The sequence below is a fragment of the Ostrea edulis genome, chromosome 1 (assembly GCF_947568905.1).
Source record: "Ostrea edulis chromosome 1, xbOstEdul1.1, whole genome shotgun sequence".
NCBI lineage: Eukaryota > Metazoa > Mollusca > Bivalvia > Ostreida > Ostreidae > Ostrea > Ostrea edulis.
In genome coordinates, this window is record NC_079164.1 from 56,943,654 (window position 1) to 56,964,344 (window position 20,691).

Below are 20,691 nucleotides of genomic sequence, written 5' to 3' on the forward strand. Positions count from 1 at the left end.
TAGGTTATGACACATTGAACAACTTTTGTTCAATAATGCTTTTCAAAAAATATGTCGTTTTAAAGATATGAGGCGTGAAATATTTACGATTTTGGCCCTTAAAATCTCTAATTACGTAACATATGACCTACTTTTTGATTTGATAAGATCAAGCTCGTTGAGATGAACATTTCCGCTTCTACAACTTATTATAAAATATTAATAGTTTCTGAGATATTCTCCAAAACATTTGGACCCTTCTGAACCCCTAATTTAAAGGGCCAGCCCGTTTTGCTTGATATCGTAAGAAAGGCCTTGTCATTCTAAACATTTTTTGCTCAACAAGTATTTAGAAATTCTTTACCGTTCTCGAGTTATCTCTACAAGAAATATTTAGGGGCCAAACTGTAGCTCCCTAACGGGGCCACATAGGGAAAAAACGAAATGTACATATTGTTTAGATTATCATTCTGAACAACTTTTGTTCAATAATGCTTTTCAAAATATTTGTCGTTTTCAAGATATGAGGCGTCAATTATTTATGATTTTGGCCCTTAAAATCCCTTATTACGTAACATATGACCTACTTTTTGATTTGATAAGAACAAGCTCGTTTAGATGAACATTTCCGCTTCAATGACTTATTACAAAATATTAATAGTTTCTGAGATATTCTCATAAACCTTTGGACCCTTCTGGGCCCCTAATTTAAAGGGTCAGCCCCTTTTGCTTGATATCGTAAGAAGGGTCATGACATTTCAAACATTTTTTGTTCAACAAGTATTTAGAAATTCTTTACCGTTCTCGAGTTATTTCTAGAAGTAATTTTTAGGGGCCAAACTGTAGCTCCCTAACGGGGCCACATAGGGTAAAAACGAAATATGCATATTGTTCAGATCATCATTCTGAACAACTTTTGTTCTTTATTGCTTTACAAAATATTTGTCGTTTTCGAGATACAAGGGGTAAAAAATTTATGGTTTTGGCCCTTAAAATCCCTTATTACGTAACATATGACCTCAATTTTTATATGAATAGATTTGGATTGTTGAGATGAACATTTTTTGTTCTTTGACTTATACCAAAATATTAACGATTTTTGAGATATTTGATCTAGACTTTGAGCCCTTTTAGATCCCTAATTTAAAGGGCTAGCCCCTAAATCTTGATATTTTCGAAAAGATCTCGTAAATGTGCACAACTTTTGTTCTACATGTTTCAACAAAATATTTGCAAGAAAAAAGATATTGGAGATCAAAGGTCAAAAATCGCCGAAATCGGCGAAAAATTTTGGCATCCATTTTTTCAGGTCCAGGCGAGCGTTTAGGCAAATCGCCTCCGGTAAAATCGAATCCCCCACAAATCTTCTAAAATGTTTACTCTATCTTGTGTAGAAATTTCAAGACTCTAGCTTCAAAACTAACGGAGGAGATGTGTGGACAACAAGGCCCTTCAAAAAGTCACTAAAAGAGAGATAACTCCTGACGGGAAGTGACGTCAAGCACGAAATTTTGCAAGCAAAGTCTCGTCACCAAAAGACATCTTTCCTGAAAATTTCGTGAAAATCGATCGAGAAATGGCTGAGAAAAACGCGTGTACTACCAAGGAAAATAATAATAATAATAATAATAATAATCAAGAAGAAGAACGCGAACAATAATAGTAAGGTCTTCCGCAGGAGACGGAAGACCTTAATAATGAAGAAGAAGAACGCGAACAATAATAGTAAGGTCTTACGCAGGAGACGGAAGACCTTAATAATAATAATAATGAAGAAGAAGAAGAACGCGAACAATAATAGTAAGGTCTTCCGCAGGAGACGGAAGACCTTAATAATAGAGGAAAAGAAACATGAGAAGCACTATAAGGTCTTCCGTTGAGACGGAAGACCTTAACTAGACACTCATTACTAGTAATGAGTAGGTCTTCCGTTAGACCACTTCCGGTAAAGAGCTTTCTATTCCTACGAAAACCATTTAAATGTATCAGAAAATGTGCCTTAACAATGAATGAGAAATGTATTGTCGAATTTTTTTATTCCTTTCTCGTAACTTCCGGTGACGACCGGAAGTACTATTCAGATGCGTTTTCCTATAAATGACAGCGACTCTTTACTGTCTATATTCCCTGAAAATTTCATCTCTCTATCTGAAAGAGTTCTCAACAAAAAGTAGACTAAAGAAAGAAAAAGTAGTAGGTTACTAACGACCGGAAGTCAATTTTGAAAAACAAAATTATCAAAACTTTAGAAGTTGATACTTTTATTAAGACATGTGAAAATCATATGAAAGACTTCAAATATAAGCGAGATTGATGGGGACAAAGAGACAAAAAGTAAAAAGGTATTTTATCAAGAAACCGGAAGTAGTTGTTTTGACTACCGACAGACTCAATATTCTTTTGACACTTTGAAAGAGAGTTAATAAACTTCAATAAGTTTCAATTTAAAAGAAAAACTTTGAAATTTGCGATTCTTTCGATCACTTCCGGTGACGACAGGAAGTGACGGTCGACATGTTCAACCCCCTACTGCACGCTTACAAACGGAGATTGATCATCCCTGAATATTTGATGACCCTGTATTTTACCTTTTCCAAGAAAAATGCTGGACAAAATTCCTTTTGAGAAACAGAAAATCGGCCATATTTTCCGATCGGAAGTGAATTTTGTAAAAACAAAAATAATTATAGCAAGGTCATTTTATAAGACATTATTCCTGAAAATTTCAAGAAAATATATCCAGCCATCTCTGAGAAATCACTTGAAGAAATCGGAAAATCGACATTTTTTTTAAATACTTCCGGTATAGACCGGAAGTGACGGACGAAAAAATTGAATGTATGTGTGCAATGGACTACTGTTAGTTGATCAACTCTACAAGTTTCAAGCGTCTATCTATATTCATTATTCAGAAACTGAAAAAACAAGGTTCGAATATGTCCACCCCATATCTCACGACCGGAAGTGAATTTTACAAATATAATTAAATTTACTCTAGACATTTATAGTGTCTATAACATATGTAAAATTCAAATCATTAACTTGTTTTATGACCGAGATTTATGGCACTGAAAAATGAGAGAATGAATAGTCTTTCTTTGATATAACCGGAAGTTGGAGATTCAACTTCCGGTGGGATCAATAGTTTTTTTGAGAATTACAACGAGACCTAATAAAGCGATATAGGTTTCAATTTGAAAGAAAAAAGTTTGAAATTTATGATTTATTAATCACTTCTGGTGACGACCGGAAGTGACGGCCGACATTTTTAACCCCCTATTGCACGCCTACAAAGTGAGGTCTATTAACCCTGAAAATTTGGTGACTCTATCTTTTACCGTTTCTGAGAAAAACGCTGGACAACGAAAACAGCCAATAAGCCGTATTTGCCGACCGGAAGTGAATTTTACAAAAATATTTGACGTTACTCTAGACATTTATAGTGACTATAATATATGTAAAACTTCACTCATTCACTAGTCTCATGACCGAAATTTATGGCTCTGAAAAATGAGAGAATGAATAGTCTTTCTTTGATATAACCGGAAGTTGGAGATTCAACTTCCGGTGGGGTCAACATTTTTTGAGAATTAGAAGGAGATATAGTAAACCGAAATAGGATTCAATTTGAAAGAAAAAAGTTTAAAATTGATGATTTATTTAATCACTTCCGGTGACGACCGGAAGTGACGTCGACAAAAAATATTACGTGCATGCACCATAGAGAAAATAGATCTAGCATCCCTGAAAGTTTCATTCGATTATCTTTAGTCGTTTTCAAGTTTACCCCCGGACAAAGCTGCTGACAAAAACCGGAAAATCAAACGAATCTCACGAACGGAAGTGAATTTTGAAAAAATGAAAAAAATGCCTCGAGGTACACTCGTTCTCTTCAATCTGTGAAAGTTTCAGGAAAATCCATCCAACGGTCTCGGAGACGAAAGGGGAAAAAAAATAATAATAAACAGTAGAATCACTAGAGGGTCTTCCGTTTGGAAACGGAAGACGTTAATAAACAGTAGAATCACTATAAGGTCTTCCGTCTGGAACGGAAGACCTTAATAAGAAACAGTAGAATCACTATGAGGTCTTCCGTGAAGAACGGAAGACCTTAATAAGAAACAGTAGAATCACTATAAGGTCTTCCGTGAAGAACGGAAGACCTTAATAATAATAATAAACAGTAGAATCACTAGAAGGTCTTCCGTTCGAAACAGAAGACCTTAATAAGAAACAGAGTAAAAACAATATATTCCCAAACTTTGTTTGGGGAACATAATAATAAGGAAAAACAGTACAATCACTAGAAGGTTTTGCGTTGGTAACGGAAGACCTTAATAATAATAATAATAAACAGTAGAATCACTAGAAGGTCTTCCGTTGGAAACGGAAGACCTTAATAAACAGTAGAATCACTAGAAGGTTTTCCGTTGGAAACGGAAGACCTTAATAAGAAACAGAGTAAAAACAATATGTTCCCAAACTTTGTTTGGGGAACATAATTAACATTATCCCCAATGAATCGAAACTGTTTTCCACCATGAATTAAAGAAATTATCTCATTATTGAAATGGCCCCCAATTTCATCTAATAATCTGGAGCATACATCTGCGGATATTGAAATACCAAATTTCTGAACTCTGTCAAAGACCTACAAAATATGAAGGGAAGCATCCATAATTGTTTAACTCAATCTGATATACATATCTTATAATAATTACTCATGAAATTTGTTGTTCCTTGCTTAATTCAATTATATTCCTAACACAACAAACAAGACGGGAGTTACCTTCTCATGAACCTGTTCCTCCATCAAAGCAGTGCTTATCACTCACTGCAGTCGGGATAACTCATGAAATCTTGAAGACATAAGTATACTATAGATGATGCTAAATTTAGGGAAAAGGGGGGAGAGAGATTTTCCAATGCGGTTACTGGGTACTGCAACAGCCAATAAAAAATTTAGGAGATCTCGTTGACATTGCCTCATTTCTATGATAACATCCTGAAAGGTAAAATTCTTAAGATTTTCATAACTTTTACAAAAAAGATAGCTGTCTGCACTTCTGGTACATTTAGAAGAAGCATTCAAATCTATGTCTTTGCAAATTTTCTTTACAACTTCTGACCTGAATTCTATGTCATCAAATAAATAATTAACAATTTCTCCTTTTGTTCTACTGTTTAAAATGAAAGCAATTAAATCTGATTTTTGAGGAAATGTGAATTCATTTTTTGTCTTGAATCGATCAAAAATGGAATCGTGAAGAATTTTTTCTGCTGTTGAAGGTGAATCTGAATGTTGATGAATATGTTGATCTATGATGATTTGATTCCCTTCTCTAAACCTGAAACATAAACTGTGAAACCTGAATAAATATGAAAAAAATGGATTTAATATTTCATAATCTTAAGATTTTTCATCAACATATTCAAATAATACCTACATGTAGTAAGTGAAAGATAAGTATACATATAGTGACTTCATATAAAAGTTTCGACTTATTCATTTAGATGTTGAGGAATTCTTTAAAGATATTCAAGTTTACTGCAGAACTAATGATTTAACAAAGCAAACATGAAATAACAATTGTAACTCACAATACATGCATTCAAATACTTCAACTTTTCAAATGAACAATCATGGTGATGAACTTATGATGCTGCACTTTTTCATAACAAGTTGCTGATGAAAATGATGACACGAACTCTTGTGGACAAATTGCAGATTGTTTGATGCCATTAAAATGTCAATGAAATACAATATCTATATTAGTCACTGTATTTGACAAAGACATGCCAAGAGCATCTGTATGTGGGAGACGGAAATGTATTCAACACTATTGGTCCAATTAGCTATATATAGAAGTTTATTACTTTTCTTTTATGATTTTAATATCGGAAATAGTTGAGGAAAGGGACATGTTATGTCTAAAATTTAAGAATATATTCATTTTTTGTTGTTGACCATTTGAGTACGATTTATATAAGTGGGTGTGTGTGTGTGCACACACTCACACATTCATTATGTGCATTTTTATATTCTTAAGTATACAAATTTGTGTTTGATGTGTCCCACATACCAGAATTCATGTATTAATGAATCTTGACTGCAATTGATCCAAAAATAATAAAAACTGAAAAATAGAAATATAAAGATGACGAAGAGTAATGATCATAATTCATATTTTCTCATACTTTTCATGTGTACAGTTATCTGTAAGCAAAGACAAATCTGTCTGAACTTCACAATGAACACGATCGACATGTCCATTGTGATCCCGATTCTCTAAACTGTTTTCAAAGTCCTCCATTAAGTTTTTTACTTTGGTCATCCTGCACCTACACATCTGAACTGGTAAAAAAATTCTAAAGCTGAGTACTTGTTTAATCAGCAACACTAAATTTAATTTTTCACACCTTCAACCTAATTCAATATAAATTTTTTCCAATACGTTCTTCAATGCAAAACTTTACATAAATTAAACCCAGGTCAGAGCTCTGCCTTACCCCAGGATGCAATCTGATTAAAATCAGATCCTTTGATTGGCTCATAATTATTTAGACTATATAGTGAATTAATAGCATTATAGAGGGCGAAGCCCTCTCACGGCCCGAAGGGCCGTGAGAGCGGAGCTCTCCCTATAGGTAACACGTATATACATGTTTAAAAGGAAAATATAGGAATATAATGAAAAATTAAACCATACCTATGGAACTTGAAAAGTTTGGTACCAATGGCGTCGATTCGAATATTAGCGCGTGGACATGTATTCCTCCATTTTGAATCTCGTCTATCCTAGTTCACGTCGTTCTGATATGTTACATAAAATCCGTAAAAACCTGTAAATTTTATTTTCTTAATCATGTATAATCACTCCACGGTTAACGCCATGTTTTTTGTTGTGGTTCAAACGCTATGTTTGTAAATTTGCTAAATAACCGCGCTGAATATGACGTCACAATGTACTGTTTACATCGACTGCGTTATATTTCCCGCGTTCAATATATAGGCGGATCAAATGTCCAAAATTACGATGCTTTGATACAGCTCTGTCCTCGTGCTAACTTCGGGTTATATTTGTCCTGTTTTGGATATAGATACTAATGCCAAAAACTTTTTTGCTTCGTCCTCAAACACGGTCACGCCGTAAAACATATTAGTAAAATAGTACACCCACACACCCCTATTTAAGGTAAATGAAGTTTGGGGATGTTTTTTAAGGCAGTCATAGTACATGACTACAAAAACCCTTTCCCCTCACCACAAATTCAAAAGAGGGGTGGGGGTGGGTGGGGGTTAAAAATTCTTTCATGATCTTTGCATGTCAACACTTTTGAGAAGTCTATCTACCCCCCCCCCCCTTTTGAAAAACAATGATACATGCATGTATATGACAAATTGTTCAATTACTCATAGAGTATTGGAGGAAATTCGAACTTCAAATCATACTACTCTCAATCGGAACTCCTCGAATGTCTCGCGCACTCGACATAGATCTATGTTGAGTGCGCGAGACATTCGAGGAGTTCCGATTGGTGCGGGGTTAAGTAACGTTTGTGACGTCACGTCATTGTGACGTCATTCTTAACGTCTTTCAAAATAATACCGTAGAAATGCAACGTCAGTTTTTTTTCTTTTTTGTGCATGGATTTTGTACTGATATTTTGGTGAAACATCATAGACGGTTGGTACAATCTGTACCAAAACACTGTCGTTTACAAACCAACGGACTTCGGTGTGTCACTCCATCGCACTCTGGAGCATCAGTGTGTGCCGTCGGACTTTGTCGTGTCATACCATCACACTATGGCACATTCTTCTCACACCATCGCACTTTGGCGTGTCATACCATCACACTTTGGCGCGTCACACAACTGGGGTTTGGCGCAGACCATCGCACTTTGGAATGCCATCGCACTTTGGATCCTACATATATTGAAATACTGTCGGTAAATGTTCGAGGATTAAACTCGGACGAAGAAAGATATGATATGAATAAATGATATGAATATAGATATTATCTTTTTAAAAGAAACACACTATGTTGAGAAAATTATATTAGAATAGGATTCAAGATGGTTCGGTAAATCGGTTCATTGATTTAGCGATTCACCTTTTAGTAGAGGTGTTATAATTCTTTTTTAACTATATTAAAACAAGATATCATTATAATCTACTGATTATGAAGCCTCTAAAACAATGCATAAAAGTGGACTTTTTCTGAATACTATTTTCAAATTTTAACTTTGAAATTATGGAACTCGATTGCATTATCAACATCCTCTCATCATTTTTGACGATTCCATGTCTCTATCAGTTTCAACCCTTTCTATTACTGGCCCATCTATACCAAATGAAACTGCAGGATGACTTATATTTTTCCTGCTAAAATCTAGGTTTACAGTTTTTCTGGGGTTGAACTCAACATCCCATTTATTAGACTAAGCCTTTTCACGATAAATCTCGCACATGCGCACAAACGCTTCCGGACGGCAAACTACATTGTTTACATTGGTGACCTGATAACAACTATGTCAAAGCGGGAGACTTTAAACAAGTTAAAAGTAAATTCGTTGCAAACGCTTGCTACAGAGTATGGTATTGATGTCAGTAAGAAGAAAAAAGATCTCATACAGGAATTGCTAATATGTCAGACGTCAGCATCTGTTTTAACACCGATCGTGCAGCAAGATTCGGTTGTAGGATCGTTGATACTACCCTTTCAGGACAGTTTACCACCTTTCAACGCAATAGTTTATGACTCTCCAGACCACTGTTACATTCCGAAAATAACATTCGGTGATATTTACAGTTTTTTAATCGAAATACTTTCACCATATGGGGGTACAGTAAAACATTTCAAGGGCCTAGACAGAGCTGTTAAGCATTTCGAAGCTGGTGACGTCCAAGATATTAAGGTGTCACAGGTAAGGGATAAAATAATATCATTGTATAAATTTGTATTTCTAGAAAAAGGTTTCACACTATAAACTCTGATTAACATCTTTAAACATGTATAGTATTTTACATGTTTTAAAATACATGTACATGTTTGTAATGAAAGAGCTATGTAGTCATAGTATTAAAGACAGTTTTAAAATGAAGATGACATGTGAATATTTTTGGTGTAGTACTGAAGTCTTTTTAGTTTTATTTTTTAGTGATGATCATTTGTACTTGTGTTCATATGCATAAAAATTATTAAAATTGTCAAATTGTGTTATCATAAAACTGTAGGAGTTGTAAACTGGGGTCTTTCAAATACTCTTTATTTGGTTTTTAGATAAATTTCTCAATACTGTACATCAGAGCTAAGTGTCAGGCTTCAATGAAGAAACATCACTACCAGGTGTACATTTGCATCTCTCGAAATGGACAGCCAGGGACAAGTATACATCATGGATATTGTCAATGTCCTGTGGGGTAAACATTTTCAGAGTTACTATAAACAATTTTTTTACTTGTTCGATTTCTTCTTAAATATTGGTACAAATGTATATCATCTCAAATCTAGGAGATATGTATTTTCAAATTAGGCTGGGACAGAGCTGTAGTCATATTGGAAGCTTACTTTTTGCATTGAGCCATGCCAAACCTCAGGAAAGCTGCACAAGTATGCCTCGCAAATGGGTGGTACCCACAGGAAGGTCTAACAAACCCAACGGTGAGTAGATTAGTAAGTAAGTAAATTTGATTTATAGTCTGACTATTTACAGATAACCAAATAAACATATGAACTTTGTAGCACTTTAACCGACTAGTAATAGAAAACCCATATAAGCAGATCCACTAGAAACCTTGAGCCAAAGGAAGTCTAAAGAGGATAAGACAGACAGTGACACCAATGACACAGAGGATACTTCATTTGACCCTCGCCATACCACTCACAGAGACTTTGACTTAAATACTACACTCCTTCAATTGAGAAATTTGAAGGAATTTTTTTCCAAGTACAGGTACATGAATAGTAATTGGCATTTATCTTGAAAACTTTCATTCTAAACATTTTTTTCTATTAATAAATATCAGCTAGTGTCTCAGTTAGGAAGGAAAATGTAAAGAAAACAAACTGTCAATTACTTGAAAGACACAGTACAGACTTCGAAATTGTTTTCAGGTTCTATGATTTTAATTTTGCTAACAAAATGATATTTCAGGTACGAGTCATTTGTGGAACATCCCAGATGATGTCCCCATAGCTAAGAGGGAGATAGAGGTGGAAACATGTGAAGATCCTTTAGAAACGGCATCCAAAGCACTGATCTTGTCAAAAGAGAAATGTAAGAAAAAATGTAGAAATAACAATGTATAAATAATGAATATATATATATATATATCTACCATGGATATAAAATTCATTTATAAACATATCATTATAGTGCCAATCCCAATTTCAGTTGATGGAAATCTGAGCGCCTATGTAGAGGAAAGGACAAGAGGTCAACGATCATGTACCCTTTGGAGAGAACTCCACAAAGGGAGAATCACGAGTTCTCTCTTTGGTGCCATTTTAAATGCTGGACCTAACCCCAGGGACCTTGTGGACCAAATTATTAATGGGTCCAGTTTGCAAAGGTTTAGAAATTAAAATATTTACTATTATAAACATGAATTTACTGTAATAATTCAGTATTTCAACTAACTTTTATTTTTACATATGAATTATAGTGCATATGCAAGGTGAAGATAACGAACAGTGATCAATCTCATAACTCCTACAAGCAACACAAAATAGATAGTTGGGCAAACACGGACCCCTGGACACACCAGAGGTGGGATAAGGTGCCTAGGAGGAGTAAGCATCCCCTGTTGACCGGTCACACCCGCCGTGAGCCCCATATCCTGATCAGGTAAACGGAGTTATCCGCACTTCCTCGTCCAGTCCAGTGGGGTGTAGACCATGAGAAAGAAGCAGTGAAAGACTACTTGACTCTGCAGAATACAGTCTCTGATGTGACAAGTAGAGGCATCTGGGCTTACCATTTACCCATCTCATGCATTTTTAGGTGCAAGCAGTGATGGATGGGTAAATGATAAATCCATGTCCATGGGAAATGAGAGAATGGTGTTAGAGATTAAGTGCCCATACTCAATCTCTAATGAAGTAATTGTGGAAAAAGAGGTAATTTTTCATGGTATTAATGTCTTTCATTCTGTCAGTTTGTTAAAGTTATTATCATATATATTTTTTTAACATTTTATTATTATCTATAGGTCCATGAGCTAGCTGGGAAGGGGGGGTTTTGTTTGGAGGATACCCCAGAAGGACCAAGACTGAAACGAAATCATAAATACTACGCTCAGATTCAGGGTGAAATGGCAATAATGGGGTGTCCATGGGGTGATTTTGTTGTCTGGACGGCAGTCAAAGACAGCAACTGTTTTATAGAGAGAATTTACTTGGACTTTTGTAAACACATGATGCCAAAACTTGTTGAACTTTTTGTTCATCATATTTTGCTTCTAATTGAAGGGTGTCCGGTGTCTGTCTGTCTTGTGTATTCTGTTAACTTTTCACATTTTTAACTTAAAAATCTTCTTCTCAAGAACCACTGTGCGAGAAAAGATACAACCCTTATGAAAGCTTCATTACAGAGTGTAGACTTAAGTTCGCTCAAATCATAACCCCCGGCTTAATGCAGTACCATAACAGCCTTAAAGGGGATCAAAGTTATATATACCATATGCATACACAGGAAGTATATTTAATAATCTCAAGAACAGCAAATTCATGATCAGTCAAAGCAATATGGAAGCATCTTTAGTTAGTGTAGATTCAAGTTTCTTCATATAATGACCCATGGGTGTAGTTTTAAACCACTTATATATTCAAACTTTTCAATATAAATGTACTAATTTCTGCTTTTCTCTATAGAAAGAGCTCAGGTGAGCAACTGGCCTATGGATGATGGCAAAAATAAGGCAATTTTATAAGAAATATAACATGCATGTTACACACTTTGTATGTCAAGTTTCAAGTACAGCAGAACATGAATTGTTGTCAAAAATTACTTCTGTACCTCTAAATGATAAAAAGGAAAAAAAATCAATATGGATTTAGGTTATATTCATTTCTTAATGCTTTGGCAAATTGGTTAAAACACTTTGTTCATTTTAAAGTTTTTTCGTTACATTAATTCTAATTGATTTAAAAAATGCATCAATAATTTTCAGATATTTAAACACATATTCATAAACTGCATAAGCACTTAACTTGGTGTACAAAATATATATCATATACTAAATAAATGTATATTCATAAGATCAACATATTTAACACAAACATACATTCAAAGACAAAAAATTTGTCAGGATTTACAAGCATAAAATGATTTCCCTTCTTGAGAAAATTATACCAAGATACTGAAAGTCCTCTGTAACAATATTGTGCAAGAATGAGTCCTTTTTCCCTCTTCCTTTGTTTTTTTTTTTTTTTTTAAATATGATAACAATTTTAACAGCATTACTTGCAGATCACTTAAAGATTAAAGAGTTGTTCCCCTTTAGACACCTCTCATAAGATGTATAAAAATACAAATCTTACTTTCTGTTATATTACTAATGATAGTAATGTTGATAGTACATGTATATAAAGGTCTGACAACACATTCCTTGAATATCTGTTTTGTAAACCTTTATAACATACAGAAAAATATTCATAATTATCAACATATCTTGTGGTTTTTAAACTTTAAATTTTCTTTAAAAATAACACCACAAGTTGTGATATTGTCAATTCAAGAGCTTTCTTGTTAAAGTAGCAATACTTCCATGACAAATTCTTAGGAAAATTATATATGTGTATATTATTGAGGAAATTGTCATCTGACATCAATATACATGTATCTTAAATGATTATAATTATAGATACACTGTACTGGTATTCACTCCAAATAAAATTTGAAAAATGAACATCAAAATTTGTTAGCCAACAAGCAACTTGAAACATTTTGGTCAAAAGAGGCTTAAGTGTAAGTGGCATAACACCATCAAAAATATGATTTTTTAAAACTCTGCCTATGCTTCTCTCAACATGAATTCTCAAAGAAGCAATTTCTTGGGTTTCAAAAACTTCATCAGTAGAGAACTGTTGTGCACTTCCTCTATATGGTGGAATATTTAACTTACATTTCTTTTTATTCAACACATCCCTAATGGTAAAACCTTTATCAGCCATAACACTATCATTCTCCTCTAACAACTCAATTAAACCTGATGATATTGCAAGTTCTCTTTCAGATGTTTTCCCAGGCCAGCCATCAGATACAAATGTTATGACACCAGATGGACTAATACCTATTAAAAATTTTGCAGTGGTATGATGCTTATAATTTGAAAAAGTTAAACTTTGGTTGTCAGGACTGGATGGTTTCTGTATTAAAATTTCTGTACAAGCAATGATAACTCGAGCTGAAGGATATTTGGTTTTAAATAAAGATGGCATGGTTCTTTGAATAATGTCCCGAGATGGAAAAGGATTTAAACATTTTAATTCTTGCCAAGGTAGACAGATCCAGGTGGAAAAATATTTCGAAAAAGTACCCTCTGAAATTTGAAAGCGTTCAGCAATGTCACTGGTCAAGAGTCTAATCCTAAGTCTAATGAGAACTGCAAACAGCTGATCAATCAAATCCAATGAACCTGCTGAAGCTCGCTTGCGGTCGGAAGACTTATCTGTGCTTGGTCCTGACCAATACTTCATTTTCTCTGCCTTTGGTCGTAGAAAACTAAAAGTGAGTGAAAATCTAAATGTCAGTACATGTACATGCACTTTCATTCAAACATGGGAAAAAATTTGATATTGAAATCATTGTGGAAGCACTATTAAGTAATAAGCATACTTGAAAAGCCACATGAACACAGCAAATGAAGGAAGTCCAGTATAAAAGCGGGTCTTGTCATCATTCGCAATTTTCTGGAAACTCCATTTATGCCTGTTCACCTCTTTCTGGAGCTCTTTCACCTGTTGCTTCAATGATTCATTTTCTGTCAGCAAAGGGTCTGTTTCACACTGCATACCTAAGAAAAAAATTGAATACAGATTTTTTTTTTATTGTTTCTGGAAGAAACCAGCCTGAATTGAACATTATAAATAATGCATGTAAAAAAAATTAAATAAATACCGGTAATTTGAATATTAATTAGTACACATATAAATAATTCAATGGTTTTTTTTAAATATATATTCTGACACTGGTTTTAAATATTTATACACTTGATGTTTATTAATTTTGTGCCTGTGTTTCCATTTTTAAAAAAAAAAAAAAAAAAGAGTTTTATCACAACTAATTAAAAAGTATAAAAGTATACTCATAAGAAGAGTACATATTCTGAAAAAAATATTAATTGTATACTTCAAACTAAACTCTGAATAAATAAATAAAAAATAAATAAATAAATGTTTATTCGGTATATACATAAATACATGATAAACCATGAAAGCTCGAAAGCTTATTTCCAATGGGGTCCTTTATTGCACAGATGTTGGCGCACGGGAATACCCGGAGAAAACCCCCGTGTCTGAACGGGCGACCACCTTACCCCCTCATATACAACCACTGCAGATCACGAGGATCTAACGCAGCAGTGAGAAGCGAGTGCACTAACCACTGCGCTCCTGTACACCGTATACCTCTGTACCTTTTTCTTCCAATATCATCAGTAGGTAAGTCCATTTCTTGAACGGGTGGAGCATCTTCACTTGCTGATTCTATGTGACAGTAGCTGTGTGAAAACAGGCTAAACCTGTGATGTTGCTGTAGAGTGTGCGTTTCTCTTTCCCCTTGCTCATTCAAGTCCTGTTTTTAAATAAAGATTCATATGTATGTTATTGTTGTAAGAATAAAGGTTTATTAATGGGATAAAAAAAATTCTAATGCTGCTATACATATATGTGAATTTCTGTGTAGATGCTGAAAAAGGTGAAGATAACAACAATGATTGATCTAAAAAAAATCTACAAACAATACAAATCTGTGAAAAGGGCATCAAGCACGGACCTTCAGAAATTCCGTATTTAATACCGACATGTGCTTGTTCTCATTTATAAGCTACATATATATTATAGTTAGTCTAAGAATATGTAAGATGTACTCACAATTACTTTTTTTTATACATGCACTCGTTAGTATTTACATGTACATGTATAAATAATAGAGTTTACAAAGCACGTTAGGTAACAAATTTGATCGATGAATAGTTTTCAATTAAAGAGGTCAACAAATAATTTTGGACAGAACTCATTTATCCTAACAGGGATATGACTGAATTCCTCAGAAATCAGAGGAAAACTAGTCATGAAAAAGGGAGGAAAACACCTCACCCTACCTGGAAAAATACCATTTTCTGCCACTTTAGATCAAATCCAGAGTGTTTCATTTTTTCGGAAATTGAGCAAATCAGAGGATTTCCTCTGAAAAGAGGAAAAATCACACCCCTGCCTAATGAGCCCCTTCGTCTCTAGATTGCGTACGTCCTATTGGAATAGTATGTAAATATATTTATAAAATCACCTGAAGTAAATTTCTTTTGCTGTGTCTGTCATTGCGTGCAGTCTTTGACTCCGAATGTGACTTAACTTTGTAGTCGAATAATGTTTGGCGATAGTTTTCGTCTGCAGGGTCGTCACTATGCCATGACCCCACGAAATGTTCAGAACACACTCTGTTGTACTTATTAGGAGTCCAATCATCCCTATTTATGGCTCTAACCCAAGCTGATCTCTTCTTCCTCTCCTTAGGGAAACGAAAAAAACTCACACCTTTCTCTTTCGATTTACTTCCATGTCTCTTTGAACATTTAAATACCACGCACTATATAACCATATTTACGTTGGTAATGTAAACTTTGGAATGCCGTCCAGAAACGTTTATACGCATGCGTTGAAAACAGGACCGCAGTTAACGTCAAAAGGCTTATTTATTAATTTGCCCTAAACCGGTTCCCCGCTGATTGGTGCTACATGACAAACTTCCGCCAGAGTTCGTTTTAGCTACGGCGTCACAGCCTACTGCACTACGTTACGAAGGCTATGTAGTAGTCTCGTGCAACCAGACGCTCTGTTTTTTCCGTAAATATCCGAAGAGCTGCTCGTCGGAGATTTACGGAGACAGCCGAGTGTCTGGTTGAACGAGACTAGCTATGCAGCTGCTGTAGACATTGTTACTGTTGCATTATGGGTCAATATATCTAGGGTAAACATTATGGCGGGAATTTCGATAAACTGTGCAGCAGATGGTGAACACATGTGATTATTTTATTTTAGTACATCGTGCAGTCTAATTAAATGCTAAGAAATACACCAATACAATTTACAGAATACACTGGTATCTGCAAAACATTTTTGTTCTCAATTGAAATCGGGTTTCTGATACGAAATGGGACGATGACACCAAATAATCAATTTCAAGCAATTAACGTGTAACGGGGTATAATGTGGACACATAGATAAGCTCCATAATTAATATAGTCAAGAAATGCAGATGCATTTGGAATTGACAGATTTTATAAGCTTGTGTGTACATGTACTGTATTCTTTCTTTCTTTCTTTTAAGGTAGCGACGGATAGCAACCACGTGATCAGTAAAAATTGTGTATTTTCACGTGAATTCATTTTCCGGAATTCCTTACTCCGTCATAGAATAGTCGAAAAACAAAAAGGGGTTCCGAAAGTGTTTGTTGCTGTGACTGACTCGCCTAGAGAAAATATGCACGTACCACATAAGTATACGTCAATATCTGTAATAATGGTAGATGAAATGTTTCATCTGTGTGAAACTTTTTGCTAATCGAAATGTTAAACCAACCACCAATCCATGTACATAGATGCGCTACGTAAACAAAGTTGTTGGTTGATACATCGTAATGTCCGAGTGCAGCATGCTGCGAGATTAAATACCGTTTATACAGTCATTGAGAGGCTAAACAAAGTTTCTTGCAAGAAGAGGAAGTTGGTGGATGCATTCATAGTTTCGTTTGGTGAGTGAAAAAAATGCCATAAATTTGTATTCAAAAGTTCAACTCACATTTCCTCTGCTATTTCACAACGCGATTTGTAATAACATCTTTAAGTTTAAACACACGACATACACAGTAGATGTATTATTTTGTATGTATATATGTATTCCATGTGTGCTTAAAATGTAACCCCCACCTGTGCATGTGATTGTAAACGAACGGATGTCATGTAAATGTATACCACATTTGTAAACATGGGCTCTCACAACTCTTTTATTAAGAAAATATCGTTATGAAAATAACCGTTACGAAAATAACATACCTTGAACTACATGTATAAAAGTAATGAAAAACAAATATCTGTATAGACCTACTATCTAGGGGTATGAGGGAACCGGATAGAAAGTGGAGGGGGGGGGGGGGGCATATGTTGAATTATAATTCCCTAGACTATAGTGTGTATACATATACTATTACTTTGAAATTTCAGTGACCTAAGAAATATATCAAACCTGAGGTTTCGTGTTTCACACAAACATGTAGGTTGGCAAAACCTTTTTAAAATTAATGTAAATTAATCACAAGTCTGCATATGCCCTCTCATAGGCAAATGTATGCATTGTATGTATAAGTAAGATATGTATACTACACGTATGCCCTTCTCTTGACCCACATTTTGTAAATAAAACAGATATGATAAGTCTATGGCAGTTTATGAAAACATATATACATGTCATCTCATATTGCAATTTATAATTTTGAAACATCAGTATAAAAATGTTCACTGAATATGTGTTGCAACACAATTTTAAAATTCACATTGTCTGACGCAGTCTAATTACTCAATGGTATAATATAGACCTAACTGTGCAAATATCAATTATGATGATCTTTTTTCTAGGCATCAGTCTGAGGACCAAGGGAGGTTAGATAGGACCAGTGCAGGTTGATGTGGATTTCGAGTCAACAAGTATAACAGCAAGAGAGGTACTATATTTTCTTTTGATAAACATTTGTAAAGACAATTCTGAGTATATCAGATATTCATCTTTTTTGCTATATTTAAATATATTTATCTATATTTTGAACAGGTACTCCATTTACAGTGATGATGACATATCCCCTGGACCCCCACAACTCCACAAATTTAAAATTGTTTGATCAAGTTCCGAAGATTAAAGAACTACTGCAAAATTTGGGACTTGGATGAAAAACATTAATTCACTTATATGAGCTCAGAGCAGTGGATGTTGTACAACGTACTTTAAACTAAATTGTGAATTTGAGGGAAAACAAGTACATGTACTCGTGTATTACATGTACATGCCTTTTGAAAGACAATAATATTGCATAGATGTAAAGGAAATTTCAATGTTGATTATTCTTTCTTAGAGATATTAGTAAAAAATGTGCACATGATAGAATATCAATTTTATAACTTCAATCAATGTGTTCGAATTTTCCTTGTAATTCAAAATTTAGTTGAAACATACATCATTGATACATTAATGTATATCAAATTTTTATAAAAGTTTCATAATGGAACTAATTCACCCCCCCCCCCCCCCCTTATACATACAGTGAACATAGACCTTCACCTGGGGAAATCTACTGTTAGTTAATGCAATATACATGTACATGCATTCTCAGTTATCCAATAGTGAGTTTTTGGTTCATTGTGAAACTACAATTAAAAATCTTAAACTTATGAAAGACACACTTATCTGTGAGGGCAAGATGACTCAGATGGACTTACATGTAGTGATCCATGGCCAGTCCATGGGTCTCTTTCCATTGATATTAATTATTTATTGAAATATGAAATGGTTATTTAAACATATTTGGTGTATTATACTGTATAGTGATATAAATTTCTATAAAAAAAAATATGTATAGGTAATAGATTTGGTCCAGTTATTACAAGAAATTGTATGAAAAATAACTAAATATTTAGTCAATCATTGTGAGTGCAAAAAGGTCAACTGCAATAGCACACACTATATATCATTCTTAAATGGCTCATAGAAACTTCTAGTATTGTGAATTTGAATGCTCAATGTGGTAATTTGGGAATGCTTAATCATTTAAGGTCAATAGTTTATCTCTGCTGACTGTATCTCTTAAAATTCATTCCTAGAAGGGAGGGGGTAGGGTTACAAAATCTGACATAGTTTCAGATTAAACCTCATTTGGTATATTTTTTTCCATTCAATATTTTAGATACTACTTGACTTATTGTAAAAATGAAATAAAATCAGAAATTTTATGAGCAGAATTTTGTTGTTGTCAGAAAATGTATGCCTGGTAGTATTTGAGAAACGCCATATTTAGGGTAAATTTGGCCATTTGCCAAGTCGAATCATACCAATGTTTTCCTTAGATGCATTTTGAATTTCTGATCAATGTTGATTATTTGTCTGTTTGTGTTTAATTTACATAACTATATATGACAAACAATATTTCTGGTGTCAATAAAAATTTTATTGGCTTCTTTGTTAATTTGCTCAATTTTGGCATTTTTTGCCTTTTGGGGCTGCAAAAGAGGGGATTTCAATCTCGCTTTCCTCGAAAATTAACCTGATTACTTTTGTTGATTTTTTGATATGTTTTAGGATAAAGTCAAAATGTTATAATAAATAAATTTGACAAAAATTCAATGAGCGGTTTTTTTGGAGCTAGCTATCAATAGCTACCTTAATTAAAGTGCAGAGTGTCAATTTTATTCTAACTTTACCATATATGTTCAGAAGATGACATGTAAAATTTAGATGTATCAACTGTAAAAGTTTTATGTTAAAGTAAAGTGAACATGGAGAGTCAAAGATATGAATATTTTATATTTTGTGTTTTAAAAAAGGGTAAAGCAATATATGCATTCACTGATGTCAATATATATATTACCATGAAGTCAATATTTAACAAAAGATTTTTTTTTAAACAGTTGCTTAGATGTAAACGAAATATGTAATTTCAAAAATAGAAATTGACATACTCCTTGCACATGAGTGTAGTTACATAGGTATATCACCTAAATTTAGCCTTTATTTATTTTGTCGGTTCTTCGTAGACAATGGCTCCTTTAACACATAGAATCAAGTTAATTAATGTGTTAAAATTTCAGCTATGGCTCATAACATTAAATTTCAATTGAAGTCTTTGATACGACTGTGAAATTCCATTGCAGTTTCAATTAGTCATGAAAATCCAATTTCCCGAGCACTTTGGCCATCTGATTTTGATCAAGATGACGTCTCTACAATTTGAAGGCTATACTGATGGAAAATGTATTTTGTACCTATTACATCATGTAAAATATCAGTATATCTCTTGAGTCACAAACGCACTTGGTAAAATAATAGACATGAAATACCCGTCCTCAATATTGCTTAAGAACAAAGCCCTTGCATGGTCTTGAGATTTTGTTGGAAAATAAAAACCTTCCCCAATGACCAAGCTTGGCTTTCACTTTTAACAATATGTAGAGGTTGAAGGTAATTATTCTTCATTTGAAACCAACAAGAGGCCCATGGATCACAACATTCATCCGATTCACCTTGGCATGGGTGTTCAAGATTTTTAGCAGCAAACTAAAGAGATATTACGAAAGTTAGGTTCAACTCCAATTTCAAGAGGTTAAAAATCCAACCCAAGGCAACAGATCCTATGAATATCACTCACAATTCTTTTTGCAGATAGACAGACACAACAAAGACAAAGTGCATTTATCTTAATTATTTTCTTGTGTATTACCA

At 34.1% G+C, this 20,691-nt stretch overlaps 1 protein-coding gene, 1 long non-coding RNA gene and 1 pseudogene across 2 annotated transcripts; 2 read left to right on the forward strand and 1 right to left on the reverse strand.

Moving 5' to 3' along the window:
* The first annotated feature begins 9,354 nt into the window (after positions 1–9,354).
* On the forward strand, positions 9,355–11,509 carry LOC125683321 (uncharacterized; annotated as a pseudogene).
* Positions 11,510–12,830: 1,321 nt separating this feature from the next.
* Positions 12,831–14,024, reverse strand: LOC125664666 (uncharacterized; the record flags this gene model as incomplete). Its single annotated transcript, XM_056143736.1, has 2 exons — positions 12,831–13,710; positions 13,825–14,024. Coding segments are annotated over 2 exons (1,080 nt in total), but the record flags the coding sequence as incomplete, so codon positions are not given.
* A 3,358-nt stretch (positions 14,025–17,382) lies between these two features.
* Positions 17,383–19,204, forward strand: LOC130051899 (uncharacterized). Its single transcript, XR_008800161.1, has 2 exons — positions 17,383–17,926; positions 18,031–19,204. It is a non-coding gene; the product is annotated as an uncharacterized LOC130051899 (long non-coding RNA).
* The last annotated feature ends 1,487 nt before the right edge of the window (positions 19,205–20,691 follow it).